Source organism: Schistocerca americana, chromosome 8, assembly GCF_021461395.2.
Source record: "Schistocerca americana isolate TAMUIC-IGC-003095 chromosome 8, iqSchAmer2.1, whole genome shotgun sequence".
Classification (NCBI taxonomy): Eukaryota; Metazoa; Arthropoda; class Insecta; order Orthoptera; family Acrididae; genus Schistocerca; species Schistocerca americana.
The window spans coordinates 280,690,266-280,702,847 of record NC_060126.1 but is presented as its reverse complement, the minus strand read 5'-3'; the positions used below and the strand labels follow the sequence as shown (position 1 = coordinate 280,702,847).

At 42.3% G+C, this 12,582-nt stretch overlaps 1 protein-coding gene across 1 annotated transcript in view; it reads right to left on the bottom strand.

Annotated features, from left to right (window-relative positions):
- Window positions 1-11,201: 11,201 nt before the first annotated feature.
- Window positions 11,202-12,582, bottom strand: part of LOC124545768 — a 33,223-nt gene continuing 31,842 nt past the window's right edge. The window contains exon 4 of the mRNA XM_047124714.1: window positions 11,202-12,323. Coding sequence (XP_046980670.1) covers window positions 12,029-12,323 — 295 coding nt within the window. The 3' untranslated portion in view covers window positions 11,202-12,028. The remainder of the gene's footprint in view (window positions 12,324-12,582) is intronic.

Below are 12,582 nucleotides of genomic sequence, written 5' to 3'. Positions count from 1 at the left end.
TGTGCACATAGGAAATAAATTAAATTGTCGTAGCTCTAGAGCAGCAACGGAGTAACGTGATATATTCCTGTCTCGCATTAAAAAATATATAAATGCTAGCTAGAGGCTCACCAGTGTGCAATGCTGGCCATACTACTTTGAAATGCTCATGTCATTGTTTTGGCTGATAAACGAGAAAATTTAAGAAAATCCATTCTTCTTTAAAAAATATATGACCTGGTCAGGAAGGCGGTACAGATTACGGTAAATTACTAACACTGATTTGTTTCTTTAGCGAAATTATATTGCAAGTTAAGTTTGACTTCACAAAAACATCTGACAATTTAAGTATTATCTAACTTCATTAGACCAGTAAAATACAGATCATCACATTACCTATAGTTCTGTTAACAAATCATGAAAGCATTACAAAAGTGAAATATGTAACTAGCCTATTTATCAAAACAGTTTACATACATTCTGAGGTTACTGAATAATTACAAATTATAAACCAACTTATCTATACTAACACGCTAGCAAACACAATAATCATAATTATTTAACACCTTTATCTTGCTTGCACGAGAACTTCTGCTTCCAATGTTAACAATATTGACACACCTAAATTAATCTATCACTTGGTGGCTTCACACAGCTCACCACAGAAACTGACTACTCCATCGTCTTTCCCTCACAAATATGGTTCAAATGGTTCTGACGACTATGGGACTTAATTGCTGAGGTCATCAGTCCCCAGGAACTTAGAAATACTTAAACCTAACTAACCTAAGGGCATCACACACATCCATGTCCAAGACAGGATTCGAACCTGCGACCGTAGGGGTCGCACGGTTCCAGACTGTAGCGCCTAGAACCGCTCGGCCACACCGGCCGGCTTTCACTCTCAGACAGCTACCTAAAACTGTGCACCCAGTGCTCTCTTACTCCAACACTACAATCTCAGACCAGAAACACACAAATATGCCCCAGTAGACTCCTTTCAAGTTGGTAATTAGTATTCTTGCCCTCACGTTTCAATGCAGTCCAACATAGGGCCACTGTCACATCTGAATGTCCCACAAGTCTAGACATAGGATAATTAGACAAGCCGGACAACTGCAGTCCCACAATGGGGTCCCTCTCAATCTCTGCCAGACGCTTTCTCAGACGAGTGCGGAGTTGTTGTTCACAGTGACCACTAAAGCTGTGACGCTACTCCTTACCCTTATATACCTACCAGGCTTGGAAAGGACACTAAACACGAGTAACACTAACGTAGTCTGGCGGTTGTTCTACGTGTCAAATTACTTGCGTATACGAAGATGGTGTTCAAAGTTACATTGGTACCTGAACATATCTTCTTGGTGTTTCAGTTATTTCGTCGGGCAATGCACTATTACCATTGTTATTATCATGATTTTACTACGACGCGATACCATTATTAATGAATTAACAAGTATCATCAGCCTTATAGTGGGATACATTCTATGATGTAAAAATGTTGTTATCGTCCTATATGAAGTGAAGTGATAGAACACTAACCGAAAAAAAAAGATCTTGGTAGTATCCAGTGACCAATCCTCTTCTGAGTCCACTAGAGGTTCCATCATGCACCAGTCATTCTGACAGTTCAATTACAATTAGGTGTAGAGACTTTCAGTACACGGTACCTATTCACATTGATGTGAAATGTAGGTTCAGCTCAAATCAATGAACTAAACATCACTTACTTCGTTAAAAAAGGCTTTCTAGAGACGTCATTCACATCTGGGTATTGCCCTACGAAGCAATGTCTTCGCTCGACTGTTAAATGATAAACTCGGAAAATCCCACCTATTTCCGAAGAAGCAAACATTAAGCTACGTTATTTGCTCGTGTTTGAAAGTGAATTGGTGTGTGACGTTGTTTCTCAGTTACATCTCAGTGGTTAATTAAAGGTAGAGGCGGATGTGATGGCTTTGTTTCGCCTTTATTCAATATTGATGCAAACAAGAAAGACAGAAGACTAAGAAGTTCTGGTAAAGGGTCAGAATAAGCTCTCAACATTGTCTGTTTCGAATGGAAGCAGGTTGTTGAAACATGTTTTTAAAGCAGAATAATGGTAATAATGAATTTTGTTATAATTACGATTTCAACATCGTGCAGTGTTTTTTATGCACATTTCCTGTACCTCAAGCGGTCAGTGGTTTAGTTAGATAAAGCGTTGAATCACAACAATTACACGGATAGTTAGAATTGGCCAAATGTCAGCGACTAGTCTTACCATCAGACTACAGTGCCAGCCAAGGTATGTATCCTTAACGTTTGGTTGTAATGTCATATGTTTGCGTACAGCATACGTTACTAATTATGTGTTAATGACTTTTAGGCTGTGTCTGTCTGTGTGTATCTAGACAAAACAGTTCATGGTTCACCAGGCTCAATGTATATTAAATTGTTAAGATATTTTCGTTTACCTAAAACACGGAACATTTTCACTTACATGCAGCACTTCTACGTTCTAAACTTTCAAATTGTACTTGTGGTACAAACAGTTCTGATCCTGGCGCTCTCTTGCTTGCCTTATTCCTTGGTTCAAAATGGTTCAAATGGCTCTAAGCACTATGGGACTTAAGTTCTGAGGTCATCAGTCCCCTAGAACTTAGAACTACTTAAACCTAAGTAACCTAAGGACATCACACACATCCATGCCCGAGGTAGGATTCGAACCTGCGACAGTAGCGGTCGCGCGGTTCCAGACTGTAGCTCCTAGAACCGATCGGCCACCCCGGCCGGCTATTCCTTGGTGATGTTCTACATGTGACTCGGTGTCGTGCTGGCGAAAGTATTCTTCTGACTGGACCACTAACAGGGCATACTACCCATCTCACCTCCCTCGCATTTACTGGTAAGTTGGTCTATTGGATAACCCGTAAAAACTGAAGACAGATCAACCCTGAAAAGAGGAAGAAGGTGTACTGAACTGTGAATACAAGAAGCAAAATAGAAACTGTGAACGGTCCCACTTAAAAGTGTGCAATATTGCGCAGTCTTAGTGACCAACATGTCGTGGTTATGTGGTCAGGAACGGCGAAACCTGCGTTCAAATGTCCCTCACGCAAAATACTTTTTTCCACGAAATTACGAACTGTCTGTCCAGCCATTGACGTTTTTTTTCGTTGTACTCAAATTTAGGTATGCATCGTGGTGTAATGCCCATTTGCAACAGCGACTTGTCACGATGGGACTTCCAGACGTACGTACCTCCCATTTGTTCCACACAGGTACCTCATGTTATGCCTCTTGCGTTCCGTTTTGGATGTTTTGACTCTTGAATGCTTTCGTTCTAACACATAGTTCGCACCCGTTGTTTGTTGTTTTCATTTCTGTTAGAAATCTATGCGGCATCTCGCCTGCTCTCACAATTCATCGCAGAATATGAGTCACGTGATAACAATATATTACCGTCGCAAGTAAATGTGATGACTAGTGAGAGCAGGCGAGATGCTGTATAGACTTCTCACAGAAATGAAAACAACAAATAAATGGGTGTGAACTACGTTACAACGAAGATTCAAATGGTTCAAATGGCTCATAGATCTATGGAGCTTAACATCAGATGTCATCAGCCCCCTAGAACTTAGAACTACTGATACCTAACTAACGTAGGGACATCACACAAACCCATGCCTGATTCAGGACTCGAACCTGCGACCGTAGCGGTCGTGCCGCTCCAGACTGAAGCACCTAGAACCGCTCAGCCGCAGCGACCGGCTACAATGAAGGTATTCATGAGTCAAAACTTCCAGAACGGATTGCAAGAGACATAACATGTGGTACCTGTGCGGAACAAATGGTAGGTACGTACTTTTGGAGGTCTTTTCGTTACACGTCGTTGTTGAAAACGGACATTGCATCACGACGCATACACAAATCTGAATACAGCGAACAGACACGTCAGTGACCTGACGGACAGGTCGCAATTTTGTATAAAAATTTTTAGACACGAGGGAGATTCAAACACGGATCTCACAGTTGGCAGCCTAACACCGTGGTCACATGACCATGACACGTCAGTCGTTAAAACCGCTCGATGCCGGCCGCTGTGGTCGAACGTTTCTAGGAGCTTCAGTCCGGAACGACGCTGCTGTTACGGTCGCAGGTTCGAATCCTGCCACGGTCATGGGTGTGCGTAATGTCCTTAGTTTCGTTAGGTTTAAGTTGTTCTAAATCTAGGGGATTAGTCATCAGGTGTTAAATCCCATAGTGCTTAGAGCCATTTGAACCATTTGGAAATCGCTCGATATTGCACATATTAACTTGGGACCGTTCAGCGTTTCTATTTTGCTTCTTTATTCCACAGTTCAGGACACCTCCTTCCTGTGTTAATGCTTGACCTGTGTTCAGTTTTTGACGGGCCTTCCAATGGACCAACTTACCATTAAATCTGAGGGGAGTGCTATTTCGAATTTCCCTTGAAAGAACTCTTATCAGCACAGTAAACAGTCGGCAAACGCACCTTGCCAAAATGCGTGTTACCAACTGAAGAATGTATTTATGTCATGTGTAAGGGGAAGGATAGTATTTTATGTGTGTGTGTTTGTGTGTGTGTGTGTGTGTGTGTGTGTGTGTGTGTGTGTATTTGTTTCATGTCCCTGTCTGGGTTTAGTAGTTGTTGTTTATGCTCATTTGGTGAAATGCCAGACGCTTACTCTTTGCTATGGTATTTTTTAGATATGTTGGTTCTCCTGCGTTCGATTTAATTATTTGTTTTTATATATTTATTTTGGTGATTTTCATGTCTTGCTGAATATTTGGGGTCGATAGAAGTGCTGTTTTAAATATTCTGCATACGTTCAGCTTCATAAGAAGTTTGAATCCCAGGAACTGGTTTCATGGCACAATTTCGCTCAGTGTATAATGTATACGGTATCGTAAGCATCCCGCAACTCGTAGAGCTTAACTTAGTGTCGTAACAATGAAGTGTGAGAATCGAGCCTCTCTGAGAGCAGCGGAAGTCGCCAGCCGCCGTGTGCCGTTAGGAAATATGAATTCGTCAACATCTGCACACGCACCACATGCTTAGAAGAGGCCACGCGCTCTTCCCAGGACCCACTCGCCACACAGCACTCAACCGAGCGATTACTCCTGGGAGCCGTTTGTCACGTTCCCACCTTTTGTCAGGCAGTAAAAGCACCGTGTTCCTACCATCTCTTAGTTCCCGTAACTTTTTTTTGTGAAAAGAAGATAAATGGACTTGAAAGCATAGTCTTAGGAGTGAGTGGGACACGTGTCACAATTACGAAAGTTGACGGAGTTTCGGTTCCATGCTGTGAAGAATGCCCCTACCTGGATTTCAGAGAAATGGCGAAGCATGGAATATAAAAAAAAATAAACTGTTGTTGAAGAAAAATATTTTATTCGGTAAAAAAGTAATATGTAAATGAAAGTGAACCGTCCGTAAATATACCTCTGAGGCACAGTTTTCCATCTATTTGAAACGTGAACTGCCGAAATTACACACAGGCCTAAGCGGGAAAGAGTTTGAAGAGATCATCCATCGAGCACCATTAAAATTGAGACAAAAGAATATACAATAAATAAAGAGAATTTTTTGACGTAGCAGATAGAGATGCAACGAACAGGACAAGAATGGAAAAGAGGAAGATCAGTATACAATGCAGTCGAATGACTGATGACTCACAAAAATTATGACGTGAAAATCTAGCCGTATCAAGAACTTCAACAAAACGTAATTTGAGTTGCCTGTTGTTTCCATTATCGAACGTACCGTCAGAAAGGCTTTTCTGGCACCTTAATCCTCACATTCAAGATTCATTATTATATTTTTCTGGTGCGGCTATCACTTTCCCCAGTTCACGAATTTACGTTGTAAGGCTGTCTGTCTCTTCTGTTTACGAAGTAAGGCTGTCTGTCGCTTCTGCCTTGTTTGGCACTTCAAAACCTGACCAGATCTGACACTATTACTTAATTGTCTTAATCTTTCAAATAGACACAGTACCAGACATTTCTTGTACATTTTCTGTTCTTCCCATATATAGTGTCCTCGGCATTTAAGAGTGGAATTCCTTTTCCAGTTTCGGTATTGACGCTCTTGTCTTGAAATTCTCCAAAAGTTCGTGTCTTTGTTGTTGGCCGATTTTTCCTGACGACTATTTCCTTTTCGATTTCTTCGTATTCTCTTCGCACATATTTCTATTTAGTTCCCCTATATTTCCCCTTGATTTCGTGTGTAAGTGACACATATTGTTGCATTTCCTTCTTTTCCTGCACAATTTCATCTTTTGTCGATTAACTAATTTCCTCTGTTAGCCACAATTTTTTCGATGCTACATTTCTTACATCTGCATTCGTCTTTTCAACTTCTTGATTCCATACTTTCTTGTAAATGTGTACTCCTCCAAAACTAAGCTACATACGGTGGTATCGATTGTCGTAGTATCTACAGCCTCCACGAACTTCGAACGCACATAGTCATTCCTCAGTACCCAACTATCCCACTTCCTTGTACTTTGGTACGTTGATTCTTCCTCGCGCTTCTCTTTAACTTGCAGCCTTCTCGTCATCACTACTAAATTATGATGTGGGTCGTATCGGCTATTGCATACCCGTTGGAATCAGTATTTAGTTTCGAAACGGACGTTTCGTTTTGATATAATCAAATTGTTATTTTTCCAAGTATACATTATTGACTTGTGATTTCTGGACAGAGTAAAAACTGAGATTTTTGCAGAGCTTGATTCCCGTTGCCGAGATCATATTCGCCCACAGCTCTGCCTCTTCGTTCTTCCACTACTATATATTATCCTTCATGATTATTGGACTTATTTCTCCTTTCACATACTGAACTATGCAGTCATCTCCCTCTTATACGAGTACTCTGTTTGTCACCTTCCGCTCGTGAAGGGAAAGGTGTGCGAAATCTCCTTCTATCCCTATTTACTGGGTTTCCATTGTGATGAGAATAATCCTGTTACTAAACCATTCACAATAATTCCCTCTCTGTCCGACGTATAAATTCTAGCTCATCCTTCGGCCTATATACTACGCTGTTGACATTATCCTGTATTCATCTGACACCGTACGACGTAGAGACATAGCTCTATAAACAGCCTACTGCAGCCCTGTGTAAGAATCTGAATTCCAGAGTTCGATACGAAGCTAGTTTAAACAAATTTATTCAAAAAGTTCGGCTACCCCACGAGTATTAAGTACATGTGTCTATCATTTCACCATAAAAGTCTTTCCTGCCACTTATGATGATGCATTCCTCCTCTCCTCTGCTGCAGTGCTTCTTGCGGTTGTAGCCTTCCAGCCTCATGTCGTGTTCATAAGAGTTTGAACTCCGTAAAATTCATTTGCATAAACTCATCTTTCTCTTAATTTTGTTATTGTACTACAAATAATTTAAGATGTGGATACATTTTCGACTTGTTATATCTTACACTTACAGTAAACTTCTGACTTACTCTAGTTTTTCGCCGCGCGGTCTCAGGCGCCTTCCCATGGTTGAGCCGGCCGAAGTGGCTGTGCGGTTAAAGGCGCTGCAGTCTGGAACCGCAAGACCGCTACGGTCGCAGGTTCGAATCCTGCCTCGGGCATGGATGTTTGTGATGTCCTTAGGTTAGTTAGGTTTAACTAGTTCTAAGTTCTAGGGGACTAATGACCTCAGCAGTTGAGTCCCATAGTGCTCAGGTTCAGGGCCATTTGAACCATTTTTGCCATCGTTGACGCTGCACGCCCCCCCCCCCCCCCCCCCCGTTGGAGGTTCGAGTCCCGAGTCCTCCCTCGGGCGTGTGTGTGTGTGTGTGTGTGTGTTGCCCTTAGCGCAAGTTAGTTTAAGTTAGATTAAGTAGTGTGTAAGCTTATATACCGATGACCTCAGCAGTTTGGTACCATAGGAACTTACCACAAATTTCCAAATATTTTCTAGTTTTTCCTTATACCCTCTTTGTTTCTGCACGGTGTGCTCGTATTTCGCTCTCGATTTTATGACCGTTTAGAATTGAATGCCGACAAAAATACTGGACTCAGGTCAGTGATACGCAGGTATAATACGAGGCCTGTTCAAGAAATTCCGAAACATTCGGTATTTCGCACCAATGCTGTGTTGGAGTGAAATGCGGTTGGCAACCATAAGCCTGTGTTTAATGTGTAATTGCCGGAAGTTTCACTGTTGTATCTCTGTTAGTTATTTTTCAGTGTTTTATTGAGCAGAAAGCCGTGTTGCACAGTTTGTGGATTTGGAGATGGCAGAGAAGCAATGAGTCTGCATTAAATTTTGCGTGAAACTAAAAAAAAAAAAATACAGAGGGACAGTAAATGATGCAGAGAGCCTAGGGTGGTGAGTGATTAAGCCGCACTCGGTATTACGAATGGTTCACACGGTTTAAAAATGTCCGGACCGAAGTTCAAGAGGATCCTCGACGCTCAAGTCAGGAACATCAACGAAATTGTGCGTGTCAATCGAAGACTGACGGCACGAGAGATTGCAGAAGAATATATCATTTCAATTAGACCATGTCAAATGGTTCAAATGGCTCTCAGCACTATGGGACTTAACTGCTGAGGTCATAAGTCCCCTAGAACTTGGAACTACTTAAACCTAACTAACCTAAGGACATCACACATATCCATGCCTGAGGCAGGATTCGAACCTGCGACCGTAGTGGTCGCGCAGTTCCAGACTGTAGCGCCTAGAACCGCTCGGCCACCTAGGGCGTCAGGACCATGTCTTGGAATCCTGACACAGCATCTTGGAATGCCGAAAAGTTCATCCCATGGCTCATGAGCCAAGTCCGAAAGATCTTGGCCTCACAGTCTGTAAAGCGCATTTGGTTCCCGCAAATGCGAACGAGATGTTTCTAAAGAGAATCATAACTGGTGTTTACGGTTATAAAGTTGAGAACGAGGTTCAGTCTTCACAATGGGTCGAGAAAGGTTGTCGAAGGTCAAAGAACTGTCGTCAGCCTTCAGGGGATTTGAAATTGTCACCCATAAATGTAAGCTGGGGTGAGCTGTAACTATGTGGAACCTCTCCCATAGCTCTAATATCGCTCCTACCAATCAGATTTTTTATCCGGAAAGTCAAAATTTCTTAAGTGCAGTATTTCTATGATTCTTACTGTTTGAAGTACGTTTTGCGGTTATTACTATAGAATAATGTGATTGAAGAAAACATGCAATATTTTAAATTTAGTAAAATTTTGTAAGGTCAGGACACTACTAGCACATTTCTTTTTAGGGTTAAGGTACGTTATCTTGAAGCCCTAATTTTCCTTCTTCAGAACCGCTCTTAATTTTCTTTCAAAATTTTGTAATTTGAGAAATATTGGCATTCAGATACTCTGGTGTATAAGAAACACTGCAAGGTGTTTAAAACGTAATTACGACAAAATTCATTTTTACCATTATTCTGTTTTAAAAACGCATATAATTACTCTTAAAATATGTCACTTAGTGGCATAACTAAAGTACAAAAAAATCTTGGCAAGCCTTAATGGCAAAAACGGTAGAAATTTGCGAGCCTAAAACTCTGCCTGCAAAAATAGAGTCCAACGTAAAAACACTTTAAAGAATGTGAAGCCAATAACTAAATAAAAGCATTTCTCAATGTGTATAAATATTATCTATACAGCTGACTCCTTTTGTCATTATTGAAAAAGGAATGTAAATGTGTTTTCATGATTTTATGAATGATTTGTAGTCAATTTTCTGCACGAGTCTATAAGTTAGCGTAACGGAGAAAGCAGTAGACAATCGCATCTACTCACAGCTAAACCATCAGGTGTCGATAAGTATTAAGTCGCAGCTAAAGAGTCAGCAAATCAAACTTGTTTTAAGATTTCCATTCGTAGAACTACGTTAGACTTCTGTTATTATGAGTCCATTTATGACAACGAGCCAATAATTTGGACGAATAATGGATATAATCGTGATCTAGGGGTGCCAGCACGCTACCTCAACGTGTTTGGTCAGAGGGCTGGCTGCCCTCCACAATAAAAACCGAGTAAAGGAATCAACGATGAACTTGAACTGATGGCATGTGACGTCAGTCCAAACCAAACTCAACGAACAATACCGAGGAAAATGATAAAAACAAAAAATGAAAAAAGGGTATTGTCTATGGAGAGTAAGGAAAAGCATCCTCGGTGCTGGGTTCGTACCTCGCCACTGCCAGGCCGATGTCGCAAGCCGAAAATCAAGAGATAGGGGAAATATATGATGATATAGAATGGGTAAGTATGTAAAGGGAGATGAAAATCTAATGGTCGTGGATGGTTGGAATGCGGTTATAGGGGGAGGATTAGAGGAAAAGGCTGCGCTATAATATGTGCTTGGAATTGAGAGGGGAAAGTCTGATTGAGTTCTGCAATAAATTTCAGCTAGTAACAGCGAATAGAATCACAAGAGTAGGAGGCACACTTGGAAAAGGCCCAGATGTAAGGGAAGATTCCAGTTCATTACGTTACGATCTGGCAGAGATTCCGAAATCAGATACTGGATTGTAAGGCGTGACCAGGGCAGATATAAGACTCCGATTACAGTTTAATAATGATGTACAGAGACTTTTTTCGTGGCTCCAGCGTTTTCAGAGGCTCACAGCATATTTATAAGTTGTCATTGTCAACCGATATTCGTCTTACGCCCATAAAGAAGCTAATCATGTTGTTACATGTTACCGTTACTTATGTTCATAATCATCAAAGATAAACAACTAAAATTTTATTGTCTGTTTCAGTTTGTGATGTTCGTCAAGACTGGTCTTTAATAGGCACAGTGAGGTGTAGGGATAGTCGCTTCTGTGCTTCACGAACTGTGTTCCTTTCCTGTCAACGTTCGTCCCTTTTTGGAATTCTGAAAAAATTAGGCTTTAAATGTTGTATAAAAAATCTACTGGCCTTCGGTTAGGAGTACTCGTTATTTGATTCGTTATCGGTTGCATCCATAACTTCGCTAGTTTTAAGGTGGCACAAAGCTGTCCTTTCCTGGGCGTGTATGAGAGAAGGTAACTGGAGAGAGACATGCAGCAAATTCAAGCTATTATAGGAGTAACAAGTAACAGCCAACCGCCTGTCTTAATGTTGCTTATAAAGTCGTGAAGTATCAACATCTACAAAATTCTTCTCGATTTATAGCGGAACAGTGTATATCTCTTGAGTGCCTATATTTCAGCTTAATGACATAAGAATTTTCATGGTTAAATAAAAGGAAAAAGAAAGTTATGTTAAACATTTATTTAGTTTAACGTACATCATTTACATTTTTAATATGAAATAATTCATATTTTTATAACTTCATTCATTATAAAATATTACAGACCTAAGATCACAGAAATTAGACACAACTATGATCATATGAGAGAGAGAGAGAGAGAGAGAGAGAGAGCATAGAAGATGGAGAAAACGTCTCGCAAAAGCGAAACGCTAGCTCGAAAGAGAGCCACATCACCAAAAGCGGCTGCCTTCCAGCGACATGGGAAACAGATGAGGGGCAATGAGTGAAACTGATGGGGGGGATTCTCCATCAGTCACCGGGGCAGCGAAACAGAACTGTTCCGATAACCCTCCTGGCCTTGTTGTCTCAGCTCGTGAGAATCTGTGTGCGCGCTCGTTAATAGTACATGTACAAAACTTTTAAAAAAGAAATAAGCGAATTAGCGTTCCGCGTAGTCCACCCCAAAGTAGTTGCCACTGTGTCCGTTCTGCTACCTCCGAACGGGAGAACAACGGTTCGTACCTGAGGCGAACAAGACGTAACCATTATGCCATTGCCGTTTCGTATTGGTGGGGTCGTGGTGGGGCGTATGGGGAGGAGTGTTTGGCGGTGGCAGTGATACCAACGTAGCCGATACCGCAGACTCTGCCCTCAGCAGTGTCATACACGTAACAGGTCGGGGCAAGAAGTTTTGTACTCCTTCAGGGAAGAGTCCTCGTGTCACAGTGTCCACACTTCTGTCACAATTTGGGGGTTGACGACGGTGTTGTGGGCAGGATGACCGCGAGCTGGTGGTAGCCTCGGCGGCCGGCTACAGTGGCGCCGACTGCGCTTAGAACCTGCGGAAGGGGTTGTACTGCGGCTGCGGCTGGAAGGGCTGCTGCGGGGTGCGGGCGATGACCTCGAGCGAGCGGGCGATGGCCTCCGGGATGGGGGGAGGGGTTGGCAGGTGGGCGCCCTCGGCGCGGAAGCCGTTCTCGTCGGCGACGTAGCGCAGCGAGATGGGCGTGCCGTCCGGTGCCGTGTACGAGAATGTGCCCTGCACGTTCTCCGCCTCGAGGTCTCGCTGGCCGGGGTTCTTCAGGTAGCCCTGCTCCTGGGCAGCGATGCCGTTGCCCGTCTGGTAGCTGCAACGAAAAACAAGTCTCAGACCCCGACCGTGTATTCTACATTCATGCTTAAGAAGATAACTTCTCATAAGAACCACCTACTCGAAGCCTACAATATCCACCAACAACACGTCTGAAATCGTGCGAAACAGCCCTAGACTGACTCGCACTGGATCAATTCTTCCGACGCGACCCCCAAGTGGCGACAGAGCTGAAACTGACATCAACCCAAAAATGCTCAACTGCTTCTAGATCTGACAAAGGAGACAGAGATTCC